The sequence below is a fragment of the Camarhynchus parvulus genome, chromosome 13 (genome assembly GCF_901933205.1).
Source record: "Camarhynchus parvulus chromosome 13, STF_HiC, whole genome shotgun sequence".
NCBI classification, from domain to species: Eukaryota; Metazoa; Chordata; class Aves; order Passeriformes; family Thraupidae; genus Camarhynchus; species Camarhynchus parvulus.
Window position 1 is genome coordinate 1,379,638 of NC_044583.1, and position 20,202 is coordinate 1,399,839.

Consider the following 20,202-nt stretch of genomic DNA (forward strand, 5'->3'; position numbering starts at 1 on the left):
AGCCACCTCCAGCGAGGGCAGCAGGTTCTGTGGGGGCCTGGAGAGGGGAGAAGTGCTGAGGAGCAGCTCCAGTGCAGGGCTTATTGAAATAGCACATCCAGATTAAAGTTTTACCATGCAGTGACTCATCCCTGTACAGAGAGCAGTTACTGCTCTGTACACGACACTCGTTAGTATGCAAAGTGATGTTTGGGTTTGTAGGAAATGGATTAAATGTCAGGCACTGATAGAATCTTAAAGCTTTCTGAGGCCCCTGAAAGAAATCACAGGTGCCAGCAGCCCTGCACTTAGAGCAGAACTAAGTCATAAAGATGGGCTTGGAGCCCCAGTTCGGTGGCATTTGTCACTCACCTGTCCTGAGAGGCTGTTGAGTCCCTCTGCCTTGGCTCCAGACCAGGACCCCTTCTTGCTGATGGGGGCAGATAATTTATTTCCAAGGTCCTTTAAGTTTCCTTATAATGTTCATTTAAGATTAATGTATCAAAATACTACATTCAGTTTTTAAAGTAGCCTTTTGTTAGCTAATACCCGTGCTGATCTTGTAACTTGTGTGAGTGCTGACCTGTGTACAGGTAAACATGTACATCGTGTTTAGTGTTTAAACATAAAGCATTCCCAGGTGTGAGTGATTTTAGGGTGCTTTTACATGTCAGAAGTTAAATCAAACCCACAGTTTCTGCAAGGTGTCTTCTGTTCCCATGCAGAGGTCAGGAAGAATAGAGCCCTTAAGAGTAATTTCTGAGGAAAAGGTACCAGAAAAACCTGATCTTGAGGACAGATTCCAGACACACATTGGTGTCATGGGCTGCTTATTTGGGAATAACTGCACTGTGAAGGGTGAGGGAAATCCCAGAGCACGAGGGTGAGCGTAAAATGTCAGGCTCTGCTTCAGGCACAGATTTCAGCTGTAAGGAGTAACCTGGAGACTGCTGTCCCATTGCTGTGGGGAGTGAGTAGAAAGAGGAGCTTCTTCCAGATGAGAAAACACATCCTGCTGGATTTGTAGAGTTGAAAATTGTAGAAGTAACAGTAGCAAGAGCACGGTGTGGTTTCTTTAAGCCTGATGCTTGCAGAGGTATTTTGCAGTGTTTGATGGACTGTGGGGAAACCCTTGGGCCTTGGGAACAAGTTGGTAATGGTGGCTGGTAAAATCAGTATAAACTAACATACACTTGGGCATTTCCAGCTGTTTTGTGTGCCACGCGTGGCTGCAGCTGGGGCAGCTGGCTCAAGGAGGGTTTGTGACTCCAGATTGTGCCTGGTTTCTGTGCCTCTGTGAGGCTGTGAATGGGCAGGTGAGGCATTCCCACCTTCCCTTGAGGAAAAGGGAGAGGAGAAACAAAGACTAAAAATGGCTTTTTGAACCCATTTTGTAAATGGGGCTGAAGCCTCGGCACGTACTCGGAAAGGAATCTCTGTTATGTCCCGTTTCCTGATACAGCGCCTTAAGACGCACGAGCCCGTGCAGAAACACCACTTTGTGAACAGGAGTTGTTGTTCCCCCAGTGTTCCATTATCCTCTCTCTCAGTGAGGCGAGGGGTCTGCGCCTCCCGGCTCAGCCGCTGTCCCGAGGGAGGCTGGGGGAGCCTCGGGGGGTATCCGCTGACGGGGAGTGTTGGCTCCCCCTCTGAGAGCCCCGGGGCCGTTCGGCGATCCCTCCGTGAGCCCCGGGGTGTTCGGCCCCCGCCCCCTCACCGCCGCTGCCACAAGATGGCGGCCGCCCCGCCGGACTGCGCTTCCCGGCGTGCCCCGCGCCGCCACGCGAAATGGCCGGCAGATGCCGTGCGGGACTACGGCTCCCAGCATGCCGCGCGCCGGGAGGAGGGTGGGTGAAAAGACTACGAGTCCCAGTGTGCAGCGCGCCGCCCCCCCGCCGATGCTGCGGCCTGCCGCGCGCCTGCCGCCGCCGCTTCCGGGGGGGAGGGGGCGGAGCTGGCGGGGGCCCGGCGTTGGCGGAAGTGACGTCAGGTCCGGCGGTGTGTGGCGGAGCGGGGCGGGCCGGGCCGAGCGCGGACCGGGCGGAGCGGAGCAGGGCCGGTGGGTCCGGTGGGGTCCGGGCGGGTCACGGCGGAGCGGCGGCTCCTCTGCGCACCGCAGGTGAGAGTCAGGAACGGCCCCGGGCACGCACCGCCGGCGCCGCCGCGGGGGCTCGAGGGCGCCGCCCCTCCCCTGAGGCGGCGCCGGGCCGCGGCCTCCACCCCCCGCGGCGGGGCCGCCCCTCGGTATTGTCTGCGGCGCCATCCGGGGCCTGCGGGGGCGGCTGGTGCCGAACAAAGCGGGGCCGGGGGGCGGCGGCCCCGCGGCGTTACCGCCCGCGCGGGGCCGAGCGCGGGGCCGGGGCAGCGAGCGGCGCGGCCCGGGGTTACCGGCACCGGGCTACCGACAACACCGGCTCGCGGCCCCGACCCCGGTGCTGCCGAAACGTGGCCGCGGAGCGGGTCCGCCCAGGCGCCGAGGGGCCCCGTCCCTGGCGGGGCGCTGCTCCCACAAGCCCCGGCTGAGCCCCGCGCGGGGGAGCGGCTGCGTTCGGTAACCTCCAGCGCTGCGCTCCGAGGCGTTTGTATCAGATAGCGCTGGCGTCCCGCGTGGATTTGATTAAGAAATCTGTTTATTGGGCGAGTATAATTATTAGACGGTTATAATCAACTCCCTCGATAAGAGCTGTGTGCTAATCTCGATAGATAAGGAGGAGCTGGGCCGGTGCTGCCGACTCGCAGGAGCAATCACCGGCTGATAAACAAGTCGCTGACTTCTGCCCCAGCTGCTCTAAAACACCTTTCTTTAATCTTCGGCTCCCACTAAACCCATGTTATTTTTGGGTGCTTAAAGCAAATATCGTAGTTTTTTTACTTAATAATTCTCTTTTTTTTTTCTGTGGCGGGTAAGGAGCTGTGGTTGCTGCATGGAATTAGGCCTGACCTCACCTCCGGAGAAGGCAGTGGATAATCTTCTTTCGTGACTGGGTTTTAAATGCAGCCTCTTCAGTCACAAAGCTCTGAATTTTAATGATGGTCGGTCAAGGGCTCTTCATGGCTGTAACTGCTGCAAAATTCAGGGAAATGGGTGAATTAATGGGCCTTAGTGATGTTGTGGAGTAACAAGCTGCACACTGCACACAGAAAACAACTCAGGGTTAGCTGAAAACTGGTGCTTACAGGATTTTTTATTTCTTTCTTCATTTCTAAGATACAAGTACTGGTTTTCATTGGTATCTTTCCTTATGCACTTGCAGTGTGCTTGCTCCACCACCCCCACTCCGCACCAAAATCCCAGAGGAACTTGGGTCAGAACCTCACTGTGTCACCGTGGCAGAATTCTCCCTGTTTTCTGTTCCTTAGCCCTCCAAATGTTACATTTCCTCTTCTACAGGGGGGAGCTTTGAGCTCCTCTGCTTCCCACCTACTCCCAGATGGAAAATGGGTTATTTTTATTCCCAGCAGCAGTGTAGCCTGGCACTGGGGCTTGTTTCCTGCAGCAGCCTGCTTGGATTGGGACTTTTTGCAAGACTGAAGTGGCATTTGGCTCTCCCCCTCAGAATTCCCTGACTGAAAAGGTTGTACCAGTACTGGTGGAACAAGACTGAGCTTGTCCCCACACCTGAGCACAGAAACCTGGTCTGTGTCTTGGAGTGGAGAAATGGGAAGGTTTATTTGCTCTGGAAGGTTTATTTGTTCTGTTGGAAGCTGCAGAAAATTAAATCAGGGGTGCTGTGAGTGAGGAACCAGCCTGGGGCTTCCTCAGAGTTCCTGCAGGATAAGTGAGTGGGCATGTTTCCCTGTGAGAAAGGCATGAATGGTCTCAGGGCTTCATCAGATAAACTTCAAATATTCAGGCTGAGAAGATCAGCCTTGAAGATCATCCCCATCATCTTTGGGCAGTGGTGGACAAAGCTGGTTTGGTCCAAGCTGGGCTTCCCTTCCTCCCTGCTAAAGCTGGAGCTCCTGTCTGGTGGGAACGCTTCAGAAACGGGAAAGCTGGCCTGTGATTCAACAAATTAACCTTCCAAGCTTTTACACAAACAAGTAGGGTTGGTTTGTTGGGTTTGGGTTGGTTTTTTTAATTATTTTTACCATTCTGAACTTGTCTGGGTACAGTCACCTTTGTGTAGAAGCTGCCTGAGTTCCTCACTGCTGAGGCAGTTACTTTCAGGAAAATAATAATATCAAGGCTAGCCCCACAAAAGAGAAGGTGAAAAGACATGACAGTCAAAAGTGGTGGGGGGAAGAAATTCAGTTTTTGAGGCTTTATTTCCTGTACTCCATCCCATGTGTTGCTTTGGGAACAGCTGAAGTGGCTTAAAGCAATTTCAAGCTTGAATTGGGATGTTAAACACAACGTCCTTTCCTGTTTTCTGTAAATGCTGCCAGTAATCCTCAGCAAGTTTGTTTTGAAAGAACATCAAAAAGAACCTGTTTTCCCTCGTGGAATACGCAGTGGAATACAGGCATCTGCTCCCAGTTGTGGCACTTCCCAGGGAGCTGCAGTGACTTCTGTGCTGGGCTTTGCTTTTGATAGAGAAACGTGGAACACAGCAAGCCAGGCAGGTTTCTTCTTCTTTGTGCTTTTCTTAATTGGTCACTCAGATGTGGCAGGTTTTTAGCTGGTATCAGCAAGAGTTTTGAACCAAAACTTGCATTAATTCCCTAGATAACAGAACCAGCTGGAATGCAAAGAGAAAATGTGAGGTGCTGGGTGATAAGCCCTTGTACTCTAATAACAACAGGGCTGTATTTTGACACCCTCCTCTCTCAGGAAGTCACTCTCTGATATGCAGAAGTTTTGTTAATAAAATAAAAATATTTTCACTCGCTGCTGAAAGTTTCATTGTGAATTTTAACACGAGAAAAACATTAAAATTTGACTTGAGTCATGGATTTTTCGGTCAGGTTGTTTTTGGGTCTTTTTTTATGACGTTGCCTGACTTTGTGTACTGTTTAAAGAAAATTGATACTACTGGTGTTAGTATCCCAACAAATACCGAGCTTTTCCAGTGTTGATCTGTTTATTTGGGCATGGTGCAGAAGGGCAGCAATGTTGTGTCACCTCAGAACACACAGATTTCCAGGTGGCCCTGTGCAGGGTCAGTTCCTCGTGGTTTCTGCTCACTGCAAGGTTTCCCAGCAGGAAAGGGCTGTGAAACCTGGCTCATGCCACCACACACAACACTTAAAAGTGCTTTGGAAACAGATTCTCCTTTTGAGTGTTTAAATATTTTCCTACTGGCAAGTTTCCTACTGTTTTTTCCTGTCACTTTTCATTGGCTGTGGTGCTTGGCTTCAGTGAGGTTCAGTTTGGGAAATTAATTTGTCCCTGGAATCCGCACACAATGGGAACGGTGCTTGTGATGCCATTCCTTGCTGTGATCTCACAGCTCTGCTGCAGCCGGGGCAAGGCTGCCTGGAGCCCCTGAATGCAGGTGCAGCCTCCGTTCCCTTGGGCTGGGCTTGTGCAGGCAGGGAATGAGGAGCCTGCAGGTGTTTCATGCTGCCCTCCTCAGTTGCAGGTTTGGGATCGGAGTGGCAGCCATGAAGGACCCGAGTCGCAGCAGTACCAGCCCCAGCATCATCAGCGAGGATGTGATCATCAACGGGCACTCCCACGAGGATGACAACCCCTTTGCTGAATACATGTGGATGGAGAACGAGGAGGAGTTTAACAGGCAGGCAAGTAACTCCCTGCTTTCCATGGCCCATCTGTCCTTTGTCACTTCCCAGCTGAAGGGCCCGGGCTGGGATGCACCACTGAGCCTCCTTTGGAGAGGAAGTTTCACATGGGCTCTCTGGAGTGATCCTGGGGAATAAACAGGTCTCCCTTGCTCTGGCAGTAAATGCTGATCTTCTGTAGTCCTGGTGGAAAATACAGCAAGTGCAGCATGTTCTAATGCATCCATTAATTAATTCCTGCTTCTGCAGGAGGGAGGGGAGAGCAGAGAGTTGACAGAAGTACGTGGCACTTGGGAAGGGCTGGCCCGGGAGGCGTTCGTGTGTGGACATGCTGAGTGCCCCAGTGCTGAGCTGGGGAATTCCAGGTGCACACCTGCCTTGGGAACAGCACTGCTGCTCCACAGGGTGCTGGTGACAGCTGCTCATTTTAATACTTGAGACTTACAGCTCCCTTCTCCGTCGGGTGGGAAGGAAGCCTTAATTTCCTCTGCCACCTTGCCTCTGTCACCCTTTTCTCTCCTGCTCTGGAGACTGGGGACAGCCCACCTCTTTCCACACCCCTTTCCCATTCCCAGCTTGCTCTGTGCTCTCCATAGCTGCTGCCTGTGCTCCAGCAGCTGTGGCTGTGCAGGGTGCTGAGTTACCAGCACAGGATCCTCAGGGTGCCAGCAGCTCTGAGCTCACTCAGAGTCAGGTTTGCTCACAAAACCCCTGTTCTCTTGTGCATTGTTTCCTGTTTGGTGGCTTTTCCCCCCTGGGAACTGTCCCACAGTTAGCATACAGGAGGTGTAGTTCTCTGGGAAGGAGCTGAGTTGTGCCATGATTTTTCAGGCACAGATTCCATTGTCAGAGCAGAGGAAAGGTGGGAGTGTGGGGGGAGAAGGGTCATGCTCAGACACAACTGGGGAAGCCTGGTCACCTGCTGCTGCAGACACAGCCCTCTGGGAGCCTGAGCAAGTTAAACTGGAGCTGGAAAATAAAAACAGGCAGTCCTAATTTCCAGCTATTTGGGGAATTAAATGTTATTTAGTACTGCTGGAGCTGCCATGGAGGCACCTGTAGGGGTACAGGCCTGTAACCAAGCCCCTGGAGCTGGGCAAGCCCTGTGTAACAGGAGCCTGTGGCCATGTGCCCACAGCAGGAGGGAGGCAGTGCCTCCTGGAGTGCTGCTCTGGGGAACCACTGAGTCAGCCTTCAGTGCCTCTGCAGTGCCTGGGCGGTGGCTCTGAGCACGTGGGGATGAGTCCCTGTTCCCCAGAGCACCAGGTGAGCTCGTGGGTGTGTTTGCCCCAAGGGCAAGGACCCAGATTGTGCAGCAGTCCTGATAATCTGCTGTTAATGTTTTTGATTTAGTGTTTGTGGTAACTGAATTTCCACTCCAGGACTGAGGAGGTGTTTGATTTCAGAGCAAAGGGTAGATGGGAAAACTTGTTCGAGCTTCCACTGAGTGAACTTCTAAATCTGTCCTGAATCAATTTTCCATTCCCTTGTGTCTGGGCAAGTCCTTCACATCAGCTTCTGTTTCCCTGCTCTGCTCTCTTACACACTCTGATTCAGGACATGGAAAATTTGTAGGATGATCTTGCTCCAAAGCTCGTTTACTGAACAACCAAGGAAATCTACTTTAATCTCTGCACTGCGTGGCAGTTCTGCCTGGGTTGGTTTGTCCTGCTCCCAGGACAGCAGGGCTGCATTCCTCACAGCTGCTGGCATCAGGTGGGGTTCCCCAGGAGAGCACAGTGGGTGAGCACACGCTGGCAGTGAGGAGAGGCTGCTTGTTCCAGGTGACAGGCAGGGGTTATTTTTTCCCCAGGAGTCCCACAGGACACTTTCCTGGGGAGTGTTTCCTGGCTCTGTGTCTTGGCACAGCTCCCTTCCTCATACTTGCAGCAAGCTCAGTCCAGACTGGTTGGTACAGCTGAAATTTTTGCTTGGGACCTACATTTTCCTTCTCCTTCAGGTCATAACAATCTGCAAACAAAGCAGCTGGGGCTGGGGGGTTCTCCTGCCTCTTCCTTTCAGCTGCAGCCCCAATCCCTTGGAGAAAGCATTGATGTCCTTGCTGCATGGACGTGGTGCTGGGCTGGGGTGCTGCTGACAGCTGGGTGCACACACCTGGGAATGAACCCCCCAGGAGCCCACAATAGGGCTGTTGCTGAAGCAGTTTCTTTCCATTGCACAGATCGAAGAGGAGTTGTGGGAAGAAGAATTTATCGAGCGCTGTTTCCAGGAGATGCTGGAAGAGGAGGAGGAGCATGAGTGGTTTATTCCAGCCCGTGATCTCCCACAAACAATGGATCAAATCCAGGACCAGTTCAATGACCTTGTTATCAGTGACAGCTCATCGCTGGAGGATCTGGTGGTAAGCTCAGCTTCTCATTCTATTTCTAAAGCTCAAGTCTTTGTGCAAGGCTGGGGCTTACTGCTGCTTATGGCAAGGGAAAGTCCTTCCAGCAGAAAGGAGCCTGCTAAACCCTGCCTGGCTGTGCTGAGTAGGTGGGAAGGAGGTGTCTCCATGGGATGTGACCTGTTTGGTGGCTTTCTTCATACCCACGTGGAGCCTTTCCCATGGCACAACTCCAGGAGTGGGTGGGATGTTATGAAAGAAGGGCACTGAATGGAGCCAGGGCTGGGAAAGGGTCACTGGGCATCTGCCAGCATTGACACGTTGGGCTGGTCTGGGCCCTGTCCCAGGGTCTGGTTGGGACTGGGAGAACCACAGCAGATCCCTGGAACAATTCTAGAGAAGGGGAAAGCAGCCAAACTGTGACTGTTTCCCTCTTTTTGCTGTCTGACTTCTGTGCAGAGCTCAGCCCAAAGGAAAGGGCAGCATGTGCTTATTTTCCCTCACAGAATCCACAGTTGCTCGTACAGAGCACAGACCCCACACGATCCTGTCACACAACTGCTCTGAGATTCAGATGCAGACCCTGACTTTCCCAGCTGAAGCAGCTGCAGGCAGGAGTTTCAGCCTCAGGGAATATCAGAAAAGCCTAATCCTCCATTTCTTTGTGATAAAGAGATGCTTTTGAAGGTGCTGGTGCCCACCTTGAACTGCAGGACATGGAGCAGCAACAGCTTGCCAGGGGGCAGGACAGGGGAGTCACAGACAGAGACATGTAAAAAATCAATACAGTGCTCGTACACATGAAATTCCCAGAAGTGGCTGAAGTTCCTGGAACAAGTCACCTCTTGCTTAAATAAGCAAAATTTAAAAACCTCATGGCACGTTTTAACAGCTCAACTTGAGAAAAGGCTATTTCAGCATGAGGGGAAGCTGCTGTGTTTGGTGCATGCCTGTGGTTTGCTGCTTATTCCCTGAGCCCTCATCCAGCTGAAACTTCAGGTGGAGCTAAGGAAGGTTGGATAACTCAGGGAGTAGCACTCCGGGAGAGGAATGGGCTTTTCTGGGGATTATAGACTGCTGCTAAGTGTAAGAAGCCTATTGTATACCTGATTGTTCCTCTAAATCCATAAACCTTTGCCTCTAATTGTCTTCGGCTTGAAAATGGAAGCTGAAAATAACAATTCACCTCGGTTTCTGTTCTTCCCTTCCTCAGGTCAAGAGTAACCTGAATCCAAACGCAAAGGAGTTTGTTCCTGGGGTGAAGTACTTAAACATTTGAGTAGACTGGGCCCTCTTTTGGTGGATGTAGCACAATTTCCACACTGTGAAGCCAGTATTAGAAGATTTAATTGTAAAAGCTCTCTCTTCTTGTCACTGTGTTACACTTATGCATTGCCAAAGTTTTGTTAGTCTTGCATGCTCAATAAAAGTGCTGAGACTGTTATTAAGTAAATCTGTCAAAAGTTTAATGGAAACATAATTGGGCCCTGGCTCTGTGCGAAGGAGGCAGTGAGGTAAGAAGCACCAGTCAAGTTGAGACAAAGTACCACGTTAATAAAACCTTCTGCAGACTCTGACTTTTTAAACAGGACTTGGAATTTGCGGTGAATGGTCTGTTTTTAACTAAAGATGTGTTAACTGGTGCTAGCTTGCACCTGATAATGCCTTAACTTCCAAGTGAAAGTGAGGAGATCTGATTGTTATGCAAATTAGCTAACTTTCCTTTGAGGTATCAGTGTTGTTACTAATGTTAATTTCCCCCCTTACAAAACATCGTGATCCTGGGAAGCAGCGTGAGCTTAACCCAAATCTCACAGACCTGTACAGAGTCGTAGATCTCAGCTCCTGAACTAACATCCAGGCGATTGGGAGGAAGCAGTTCCCTGTCCTTTGCAGTGTGTGATCATGTTAGAAACCTTCCCTTCCCGTGCTGTTCAGGGAGGTGTGAGATCCATCACAGTTCCTGCCAAGAACAGGCATCCCACACAGCACTGCCTATGGAACCCTTAGCATCCAACTTCCCACAGCTGGATTTCACCAGGCAAACCCCAGCATTAGTGATTTGAGTGGTGCTTTTCCCTTGCTTTGTTTAATCATCACTACACAATAGTCTACAGCACAACGACTTTTTGGGTTTTTTTTTTTTTTTTTTTTTGTTGTTTTTTTTCTTTTAATAAAGCTAGAACAGTTTTGGCTTCTTAAACTTCATATTTGGGTAGGTTAAGCTGCCATACGTGTTCAGTGTGAATAGTGTTTAAGTTGAAAATATTGTAAAAAAATTATATTTTTTCAAAAATATTTAAAAAAATAAATAATAGTAGAACTGATGTGGTGGCTGTCTCATAACTGGGCATCTGGCACGGGAACTCACTTGGCACTGTGTGGAGGACAGGGCTGGCACTGTGGAACCCCATGGCCCTGGATCCTGGCTGAAGCTGGACTCTTCATGGAATCACAGACTGCTCTGGGTTGGAAGAGACGTGAGAGACCCAGTTCCATGGGCAGGGATGCCTTCCACTGTTCCAGGCTGCTCCAAGCCCTGTCCAGCCTGGCCTCGGATGCTTCCAGGGATGGGATTTGTTCCTCTCCTCCCGCTCCATGCTCTCCCATCATTTTCCCTGTGGCTGTTGCCAGGCTGGCCCTGCTGGCAGCCCCGGCAGCAGCTGAGGGCTCTCAGAAGCTGCTGCTGCTGCTTGGCACTGGAGCCCCAGAGCTGCAGTCGAGTGCTGGCCCAGCAGCTTCTCCAGCCCCATCCACTCTTGCGTCACAGAATCTCCTGAGTTGGACCCACAAGGATCAAGCCCAGACCCTGCTCAGGACAGCCCAGCCTCGCTGTATCTCCTTTTTAAGCTCGGATTAAAGCGAGGCCCAGCTGAGCTGCAGCTCTGCAGGACGGGCAGGGTGAGGCGGGGCCTTGCCGCAGGTGCTGCCCTGCAGCAGAAGCGCCCGCCTGTGTCAGGAGAGCCTCTCCCTGCTGGGGGAGCTCCGCTGCACCAAACCTTTCTGCTCTGCTCTGCAGAATGGTCACAGAGCTACCCCAGCTCCGTGCTGGGCACTGCCTTCCCTTCCCACACACAAAGCTGGCAGAACTCCAGGATTTCCACTGACCTGGGGAGAGTTTAGACTCGAGAACCTAGCGGAAAAGATCAGCAAATAACACACAGCTGGTTTCTATCTGCAGTGGGAGTTCCACCAGCGAGTCCTGCGTGGCTGCTGTTTGTCCACGGGCTTTGGCCTAGTCGCTGTCACCTTGGGGTGGTGGCAGCTGAGTGCAGCAGCCAGGCTGCTCCGACTGCCGTGTCTGCTCTGCTGGAGCTGGGTTCATCCCTCTCCTGTGTCCTAGCACTGGGATGTTCACTGGGGAGGAGCTGCCCTGTCCGTGCTGGGTTTGGGGTGTGACTGCAGCTGAGGGGTGGCACCCAGCCCTGAGCAGCACTGGTACTGCCCCCAGGCTCCCTCAGTCCTGCTCCAGCCCCAGCGGCTGGGCTGGGGGGACAAGGAAATGGGAGGGGAGCCCGCTGGCCAGAGAGGTGTCACACACTGTGACACCGTGCTCAGCACCAGCGCCAGGACAGCAGCCAGAGTGGGGCTCAGAGCCTGGCTGGTGCTGTGGGAGGCGGGGAGTGATTGTATTTGCATCCCTTGGGGGTTATTTTAACTTGGAGTGGTTTTTTTTCCCTCATCTTCACTTTTAACAGATTTTCTCACTTCTTTCCCTGCTCAGGCTTGGGAGTATGACAGTGCCACCCCGGGCTGAGACGGGGTTGTGCAATGTTGCCTCAGCTCAACTTTGGTGCTAAATCCAGGCCAAGGACTGGCCTGACCCCGCTGTGGTGTGGGTCAGCCTCCTCTGTGCCTGCAGCTGAGAGCAGCCTGGTGGCATGGGGCAGTGTCACCAGCACAGCCAGCACAGGGCCAGCACTCCAGAGCTCCCGGGCCAGGAAGGGTTTGCTGAGGGCTCGTGCTGAGCTGCCTCTCCCACAGCCCCGGGTTCAGGCAGAGCCCACCTGGAAGAATTCTAGGGTGTCTGAGTGCCTAGCAGCCCAGGAGGAGCACGGTCAAAGGTGCACAAAGGACGAGGGAAAGGTGCAGGAGGCAGCACAGACACTGGTGGGGCACGTGCGCTTGAATATATTATCGTTTTTAATGTGTCATCTTAAGTTAGGCATCCTAAGGCTGGTCTGGACACTGCCCCACGCAGAGCCCGTGCCAGCGGCTGGGTCACCGCGCAGGAGCCGAGGGCACAGCACGGTGAAAACCCGTGGCCCCGGGTGGGAGTCGGTGGTCCCGGGTGGCGGTCGGTGGCCCCGGGGCTCCGGCTGGCTCCGATGTGGCTGGCGGGCTTCAGCAAGCGCTGGACGAGACCCAGCCAGTGAAAACCTCGGGTGGAGCATGGCACGGGGTGGCGGTGCCCAGGCTGTGCCCCGGAGCTCGGGGTGTCCCCAAGAGCAGCGTTGTGTTTCCCTGGCCCCGCGTTCGAGCCGAGCACCGGCAGCCTTGGCTGTGGCCTTGGTGGGCGCTGCCGAACCCCGAGAGCCCCCGGGAGCTCGGCTCGGCTCCTCCGGCGCTGGGGCGGGACCTGCCGGGAGCCCCCCTGGCTCAGACCTTGGTGCACACCGAGCCCCCGTCCGGGCCCTCTGCGGCCGCCGCGCCGCCGCCGCCCGGCCGGGCCCTGAACCCGGTGAACACCGGGCAGATGGGCACGTTCCGGAGCCAGCGGCTGCTCCGCACCGCGCCCATGCCGAAGGGGAAGTCGTAGCTCCTCAGGCTGGCGCTGCTCGAGCTGTCCGAGTGCGCTCCTGCCTTCCACTGCACCAGCCCTCGTTCCTCCTGCGTGCCTGCGGGGTGTCCGGTGTCACCCCCGGCCCTGCCATCCCCCCTGGCAGCTCTAGATCGACAGAACCTGCCCCGGCCCCGCTGCTTCCCCCCGCCCGCCCGTGTGCCCGGTTACCCGGGATGGTGTTGTCCAGGACGAAGGCGATGGTGCCCCCGACGAACATCTCTGTGGTCAGCAGCACCGTAAGGATCTGGTCCAGCTCGGGGACACCTGCGACAGCGTGGGACGGAGCCGGGGTGCTGCGAGGAGCCGGATTTCCCCGCTGCTCCCCGGCTGGGCAAGCGCCGGCAGATCTGCCCTGCTGTGTCCCCAAACTGCCCAACCTGCGGCTCTCCGTGCGGCGGTACCTGTGTTAATGGCCCCGGGGTGGGAATCCAGGTAGTTTGGCAGCGTCAGCCCGAAAAACATGGCAAAGCCCAGCACGAAGAGGTTTCGGGAGGAGTTCATGTCGACGAACTGCAGGTTGGAGAGGCCGACGGCCGTGATCATTCCTGCCGGCAGAGACGCGGCGATGCAGGCGGAGGTGGCCCAGCCGCGGGGAGGGTGCGAGGGGCCCCGGTCCCCCCAAAGCCGCCCTTGGGCTCACCACCCCCGAGGCTGCGGGGACGTGGCCCAGGGCTGCGTTTGGGGCAGACAGTTACCGAATAAGGTGCAGAACATCCCGCCGAGCACGGGGTCGGGCAGGGAGGCGAAGAGCGCCGTGAATTTGCCGATGGTGCCCAGCAGGAGCATGATCCCGGCGCCGTACTGGATCACCCTCCTGCTCCCCACCTGCACACGGACACCGGCAGCAGGTGACGGTGCCTGCGCCCCCCGGGCGAGCCGGGACCCTCCCCGGCCCCGGTACCTTGGTGATGCCCAGGACGCCGATGTTGGGGCTGGAGGACGTGGAGCCATTGCCCGTTCCCAAGAGCCCCGCGATGATGCAGGAGATGCCCTCGGTGAAAATGCCCCTGGGGAACAACACGGTGGGGCTGGTGCCCATCCCACTCTCCTGCAGCATCCCTGACCGGTGTCCAGGGACGCCGCGGTGCGAGTGAGGTACCGTGGAGGGGGGAGCAGCCGGCCGTACCTGTTAATGGCGTGCACAGGGGGCGGCGGCGCTCCTGCCAGCCGGGCACAGGAGTAGTAGTCCCCGATGGACTCGATGATGCCCGCCAACGTGGCGCTGAACATGCCCAGCACGGCTGCTGAGGTCACCGTGGGCAGCCCCCACTGGCCTGCCCGGGAGCAGAGCAGCTCAGGGTTAGGGACAGCCCAGGACCCCCGAGCCGGTGCTCACCGGTGCCACTTTGGACCCCCTCGGGTGTTCCCCAGCCCCGGTGATGCTGCACCAGGTCCGCACATCTCAGGGCAAAGGGGTATCGGGGCCCCAAGGCACCGCCGGGCACTCACAGGGGTAGGGGACACGGAACCAGGGGGCCACGGACAGGATCTCCCCGCGGGCGTCCGTCCTGGCCTTGTAGCCGTACTCCTCGGGCCGGCTGGGGAACACTCCGGTGCGGGTCAGCACGTAGCAGATGAGCCACACCAGCATGATGGCCAGGATGATCTGCGGGGCACACACCGGCACCCTCCCGCACCGCCCCCGAGCCCGCCTGGCGGCAAACGGGGGAATTTGGGGCCGCCCCAGGTTGCTCTCAGCCAGCCCCTACCGGGAACATCTTGAAGATCTGGATGCGGAGCAGGACAAAGCCGTGGCCCCGCCGGTAGCCGGGCAGGCAGATGGCGACCTGCCGCAGGTACTGGGCAAACAGGACAATCAGGAAGATGGTCCTGGGGGAGAGATAGATGGGATCCCTCTGATGCCTCAGGTTTCAGCTTTTATATTTTTCACATTCTGTGCTGCTTTAGTGTGTCAGTATGAACTTCATATCAGGGCATGGTGAGCTCTCTGCACAGAGCAGGGAGACAAAACAATTCCTTCTCTAGCTGGGGACCAAGGACAAATGACCCAAATCTCAGCCCAAGAGCACAAACAATGTGGACTGAGGCGAGAAAAACAAGCAGGATGGGACTGCATGGGCTAAAGCTGGAATGGGACAATGAACTCCAATACGCAAATGGAGCAGAACTCATAAAAGTGAGAGACCTCGTGAGCAGTTGTGCATTTTGGGACCATTTTGGTTCATCTTGGGTGCAGCCCTGGCTGGGCTCTTGTGCTGCCCAAGCTGGATCCACTGAGGCCTCCTAATAAATCCCTGCTTTATTCTTTAGCTCTGTCCAGTCTCTATTCTAGATCAGCCTTCACAGGGTATCACCTCACACCCCTGACATCCTCCTGGCTCTGTGTTGGACAGCCCTGCCCTCCTGTCCCCTGTGTCCCCCATGTCCCCATGCCGTACAGCACAGAGATGCCCCAGTGGGAGCCAGCCCGGTCACCGGCCGCCTGGAAAACGGAGAGTCCGATGAGGGACACGGTGGGGGTGACGGTCAGCGGCCCGATGTAGCTGAGCAGTGCCCCGGGGAGCCCCAGCAGCCCGATGACCACTTCCACCAGGCTGGACACTATGATGGCCCCCTGGATCTGCAGGGCACGGAGAGGCGCAGGAGAGGGGTCAGCAGCCTGCCAGGGAGTCAGGGTGCCACGGGCTGGTGGCAGGGGGTGGCAGGGTGGTGCAGGGTGGTGCAGGGTGGTGGCAGGATTGTGGCAGATTGGTGGAGGGTGGTGGCAGGGTGGTGGCACGGGGGTGGCAGGATTGTGGCAGGATTGTGACAGGATTGTGGCAGGATGGTGGCAGGGTGGTGGCACGGGGGTTGCAGGCTGGTGCAGAGTGGTGGCAGGGGGGTGGCAGGATGGTGGCAGGGTGGTGCAAGGTGGTGGCAGGGGGTGGCAGGGTGGTGCCAGGATTGTGGCAGGGTGGTGCCAGGATGGTGGCAGGATTGTGGCACAGTGGTGGCAGGGTGGTGGCACGGGGGTGGCACGGGGGTGGCAGGGTGGTGGCATGATTGTGGCAGGACTGTGGCAGGACGGTGGCAGGATTGTGGCAGGGTGGTGGCAGGGTGGTGGCACGGGGGTGGCAGGACTGTGGCAGGATTGTGGCAGGATGTACCTCTCGCATGCGGGGCTGCCAGATGTGGGACGTGTTGAGCGGCAGTGACCAGTTGCCATAGATCTGCTCTGGGGATGGAGGGTGGTGAGGTGGTCCTGGGGGTCGGGGAGCAGCCGGACACCCCCTGCACCCCCCTGCCCTCACCTTCAGGTGGGCATCGCCACTTGTCCAGGGCCAGGATGGACTTGGCGGGGACGAGGAAGGCCAGGGCGCTGGCCTGGAAGAGCGGCAGCCTGCGGGGACAGAGGGATGGGTGCCTGTGCCCGTGGCTGGGCACGGCGCCCGCGGGGCCGCGGCTCTACCTGATGCCCACGGTGGTCTGGATGAGGGTGGTGATGCCCACGCAGGTGAAGATGGTGCCGATGAGGTAGCTGACGGTGAGCTGGTCCTTGCCCACGCACAGGCTCTCGGCCAGCAGGAAGGGGACGGCGATGGTGCCGCTGAAGCAGGTCAGGTAGTGCTGGGGGGCGAGGGGGGCTCAGCGGGGCTGGGGGTGCCCCACACCGAGGGGAACGGGGATTTGGGGTCTGACACTTTCCAGGCTGTACCTGGAAGCCGAGCAGGATGCAGAGGTACCAGGGGGGCACGTCCTCGATCCTGTAGAGCATGTCCACCTCCGGCCGGGGGGGCCTGGTGCCCGCCCCGGGGTCCTGCTGGGGGGGCACAGCTCAGCCCGTGTCACCCTGGGGCTGCGTGCAGCGACGGGCACCCCACCCTGCCCCACGGGAGCCCCTGTGCCCGCAGGGATGGGAGGGGTCCCGGCTGGCCGGTTTCCATCCGCAGGTGTGTCACAGATGGATTCGGGGCGTGGCGCTGCCCACGGGGTGCCCCGGTACTCACCCTGTCCGCCACAGGCAGCTCCTTCCCAGGGGCGTGCGGGGAGCCCGCGGGGCCCAGAGCCAAGTTCCCATTCTGGCAGTGGGGACGAGGGAGGAGCTGGGTCAGTGTGGACCCGGGTGTCCCACGGGAGAGGGGCTGGGCTCTGCTCTGCGGGGCGCGGGTGACACCGGGCCATGACCCAGCGCGTTTCCTGTCAGTCCCACCCGGTGCCCGCTCTGACCTCCAGGAGGGGTCTGGGCTCCCAAACCCACCGATCCCTGCGTTGTATTTTGTTCCTGGAAAGTCTGGAGGGGGATCCCCTCCGCAGGTGATGGGGAAGCTGGCGCGGCCAGTCCCAGCCGCAGCATTCCAGCGTGTCCCCTTGGTCCCGCGATTCACCGCAGTCCCCAGGCTCCCCCTGGCCTTTGCCAGCCCCAGCAGCGCATCCTGACCCTGAGCTGGCCATCGCTGGGGTCGGTGTGCCCGGCCACCACCTCCCTCCCCACCGCCCTGGGATGACACCGAGGAAGGGATGGGGATGGGGACGGCGCCTGCATTCACCTGGGGCTGAGCCAGCTCTCCCGAGCGGGTCCCCATCCTCCGACGATTCCCGGCGGCGCTGCCGCTGCTCGGGGGGTTTTATGGCCGTGGGAAGGACTTTAGTCCCCGGCCGGGCGGTGGCGGCGGCGGGGGGAGGGCGGCCATTGGCTGGGGGTTGTGAAAGCGGCGAGCGCAGCCCCGGCCCGGATCAGCCATTAACTCCTTTAATTGGGGCTGCTCCCGCCCGGAGCAGCGCCGCGGTGAAACATTAGAGCCCGTGGGTTACAGAGTAATTCCCCGCTCGGCCGAACGGAGTCCGCGCTGCTGCGGGCACGGCCGGGCCGGGCCTCGAGCGACAGCGGCGACATCGGTGACAGGCGACAGCGGCGAGGCGCCCACTCCCGGCACGTGTCGGCTCCCGCTGGGGACGAAGTCGGCTCCGAAGGTCGCCGGGGCATTAAGCATTAACCACGCCGGGCTACAGCTCGTTCTGCGGCGCCTTGCGGGGCTCCGGGCGCTCCTTGCGGCCGGCGCACGGTCCCTTGTCGCCGTGGCACAGCAGCTGCCGCAGCGCGGCCGGGCCCCGCCGGTGCGCGCCGTAGATCTGCGCCTCGCCCCGCTCGCCCACGTAGCCGTGGCACAGCTTGGAGAGCCTGCGGGGAGCCGCGGGGTCAGCGGGCGGCGAGGGGACGGTGCCCGGCCCCCCTGCACCGCCAAACCCCGACTCACCTGCCCGGCCACGGTCCCCCCGACACCAGCACGCTCAGGGGCTGCTGGCTCGGCAGCCCCGGCCCCGACAGCCGCTTCTCCCCGTCCAGCTCCAGCAGCCCGTAACTGCGGGGAGAGGGGGGTGGAGGCAAAATGGTCGCTGGGGGCACCCCCGGGGCGCTCTGATCCCTGGGGTACCGCCGTCCTCGGGACATTCTGACCCCTGGGGACTCGCCTGTAGCTGAGATCACCCTGATCCCAGGGACACCCCCATCCCAGGACACCTCCATGCCAGGGACACCCTGCTCACCTCTCCCAGTCCTGTGAGCAGCTCCTCTCCAGCACCTCTATGTAGTCCGACTCCTTCAGAGCCTTCTTGCCCACCTTCCCTTCTGCCTTGCGCAGCTGCTCCTCAATCTGGGGTGAGAAAAGGCAGAATCGGGGCACTGAGGGTGGCAGCCTGTCCCTGACCCTGCTCCCGAGCGGGGCTGGGCTCTGCATCCCCTTCTGTGCAGCCCCAGCAGTGGAAGCACATCTGGGTCAGAGGGTCCATGAGGAACCCCAAAAGGCTTTCTTAAGGCGCCGATGAGAATCTCCATCAGAGGCGTGCCCCAGAGGAGCAGCAGCATCTCCCCAGGCTGCAGCCTCCTCACAGGGGTTCTCACTGCCGCTTTTGGGGCCCCGTGTCCCCGGTCCCCACCTGGAAGGCGATGGCGTGGCAGGCGTCACAGCGCAGGGATTCGGGCATGTGGGGCGAGAGTCGCTCCTCGGGGCTCAGCTGGGGCGCGGGGATGGAGCGGGACGGGGCTGCGGGGGGGTCCCCGCCGCACGTGTCCTCGGCCCCTGTCCCCCCCAGCAGGCTCAGCACCAGCCACGCTGCCAGCGCCGCCCGCATCCTGCTCCGACAGCGCGGGGCGGAGGCGTGGGGTGGCTAAAACCCCCGGGGCGGGCTATAAACCCCCGGGGCGTGCTACAAACCCCGGGGCGGGCTACAAACCCCCGGGGCGGGCTACAAACCCCCGGGGCCGGGCTACAAACCCCCGGGGCGTGCTACAAACCCCGGGGCGGGCTACAAACCCCCCGGGACTGGCGAGCGGCGCCGAGGCGCGGGCAGCGCACACCTGCATCCGGCGGGGGCGGCCCGTCCGAGCCGGGCGTCGCGGCAGGAAGGGGCTGTGCAGGGGGTGTCCCCGACCGGGTGCCCCCTCTCCAGGAGGTTTTTGCTGTAACTCAGCCCTGTAACTCAGCCTGATCCCTTCTCCTGAATCTCAGTCCTTCCTGGGATGGTGTGGACCTACAGGGGCTGGGGCTGGGTGAGGATTTGGGGTGAAGGACTGGGGTTTGAGGCTCATGGTTGTGGTTGTGGCTCATGGTTCTGGTTTGGCGCTCAGGGCTGGGGTTTGGGGTTCAGGGCTCACTGATGGCTGCAGAGTCCCCTCCTGCTCGTCGGGACTGGGATTGTTCTGGTGGGCACTCCAAGACAGACAGAAGGACAGAAGGATTGCAGGTCCCAAGTGCCTCAGCCCCTCCCCTCCCTTTACAGACCACACAAGCACAGGATGAATAAGCAGATTTAAAGCTGTTTCAGCATTTTTATTACTATCTTGGGGTGTCTGTGCTACAGCTGCGATTGGGGGAGCTGGGGGAGGCCAGGCCATCACCCCCTGTGCAAACCAGCCCGGGTCATCCTTGGGATGGGACTGGCAGGACAGGGGGAAGCAGGGCTCTGTGGTCCCTTTGCTGGCCGGGGCCACACCTCCATGTCCCCCTCGGTCTGCCAGCTGCTGACACCGAACGCACCCTTTCTGTCCCCGTTTCCATGAGAAGCCAGTGAAGTCCAACCAGCGCCCGCTACCCCTCGGCGTGGCCAGGGAGGCTCTCCCGTGCCAGGGGTGATGCTGACTTTGGGCTAAGCCGGGCCAAGGGAAGGGACATCCCGGCGGCTCCGTCCCGTCACATCCGGAGCAGCGAGGCCTCGGGCGCGGCAGGGCTGGCGCGGGCCGGGGGCTGCTCGGGGCCGGGGCTGGCCCGCATGCCCGTGGGGATGTAGTACAGGCTCTCCAAGTAGCCGCAGTCGGGACCCCCGGCAGGGGACGACCCCTCGCCCTTGGGAGCGGAGCCGGGGGTCCCGGGGTTGTCGGCAGGCGGCAGCGAGGGGTGCGGCGGCGAGGGGGCGGAGGGCGCCGGTGCCGGGAGCCCCGGGAAGCCGCCGTAGGGTGCGTAGGGTGAGCCAT

General features: G+C 58.5%; 3 protein-coding genes across 4 annotated transcripts; 1 reads left to right on the forward strand and 2 right to left on the reverse strand.

The window, feature by feature from the left end:
• Positions 1 to 1,958: 1,958 nt before the first annotated feature.
• PAIP2 (poly(A) binding protein interacting protein 2) lies at positions 1,959 to 10,338 on the forward strand. Of its 2 annotated transcripts, none has more exons than XM_030957517.1 (4): positions 1,959 to 2,098; positions 5,499 to 5,664; positions 7,847 to 8,026; positions 9,225 to 10,338. In XM_030957517.1, exons 2-4 carry the CDS (start codon positions 5,527 to 5,529, stop codon positions 9,288 to 9,290), a joined length of 384 nt encoding a protein of 127 aa, XP_030813377.1. In that variant the 5' UTR covers positions 1,959 to 2,098; positions 5,499 to 5,526; the 3' UTR covers positions 9,291 to 10,338. The 2 variants fall into 2 exon arrangements, with proteins under 2 accessions (XP_030813377.1, XP_030813378.1); XM_030957518.1 differs by having other exon boundaries at positions 1,976 to 2,098; positions 5,505 to 5,664.
• A 2,272-nt stretch (positions 10,339 to 12,610) lies between these two features.
• Positions 12,611 to 18,868, reverse strand: SLC23A1 (solute carrier family 23 member 1). The gene is given in 21 exon segments (XM_030957355.1): positions 12,611 to 12,849; positions 12,963 to 13,058; positions 13,196 to 13,339; positions 13,490 to 13,619; positions 13,696 to 13,801; positions 13,921 to 14,068; positions 14,244 to 14,400; positions 14,504 to 14,624; positions 15,194 to 15,375; positions 15,902 to 15,969; positions 16,046 to 16,134; positions 16,204 to 16,361; positions 16,450 to 16,554; positions 16,742 to 16,813; positions 17,282 to 17,328; positions 17,331 to 17,351; positions 17,354 to 17,419; positions 17,422 to 17,913; positions 17,990 to 18,094; positions 18,279 to 18,385; positions 18,669 to 18,868. Coding segments are annotated over 18 exon segments (2,004 nt in total). The 5' UTR covers positions 17,477 to 17,913; positions 17,990 to 18,094; positions 18,279 to 18,385; positions 18,669 to 18,868.
• On the reverse strand, positions 17,739 to 18,863 carry MZB1 (marginal zone B and B1 cell specific protein). Its single transcript, XM_030957678.1, has 4 exons — positions 18,669 to 18,863; positions 18,279 to 18,385; positions 17,990 to 18,094; positions 17,739 to 17,913 (listed from the first exon to the last, which is right to left on the reverse strand). Exons 1-4 carry the CDS (start codon positions 18,861 to 18,863, stop codon positions 17,739 to 17,741), a joined length of 582 nt encoding a protein of 193 aa, XP_030813538.1.
• Positions 18,869 to 20,202: the final 1,334 nt, after the last annotated feature.

What these genes read in the sequence shown, in the direction of transcription:
- PAIP2 (XM_030957517.1), top strand. Translation starts at nt 5,527, where the DNA reads ATGAAGGACCCGAGTCGCAGCAGTACCAGCCCCAGCATCATCAGCGAG. An exon ending in AGGAGGAGTTTAACAGGCAG is followed by an intron (nt 5,665 to 7,846) that starts GCAAGTAACTCC and finishes TCCATTGCACAG; the next exon opens with ATCGAAGAGGAGTTGTGGGA. An exon ending in CATCGCTGGAGGATCTGGTG is followed by an intron (nt 8,027 to 9,224) that starts GTAAGCTCAGCT and finishes TCCCTTCCTCAG; the next exon opens with GTCAAGAGTAACCTGAATCC.
- MZB1 (XM_030957678.1), bottom strand. Translation starts at nt 18,863, where the DNA reads ATGCGGGCGGCGCTGGCAGCGTGGCTGGTGCTGAGCCTGCTGGGGGGG. An exon ending in GCCACGCCATCGCCTTCCAG is followed by an intron (nt 18,386 to 18,668) that starts GTGGGGACCGGG and finishes TTCTCACCCCAG; the next exon opens with ATTGAGGAGCAGCTGCGCAA. An exon ending in GGGGGACCGTGGCCGGGCAG is followed by an intron (nt 17,914 to 17,989) that starts GTGAGTCGGGGT and finishes GGCTCCCCGCAG; the next exon opens with GCTCTCCAAGCTGTGCCACG.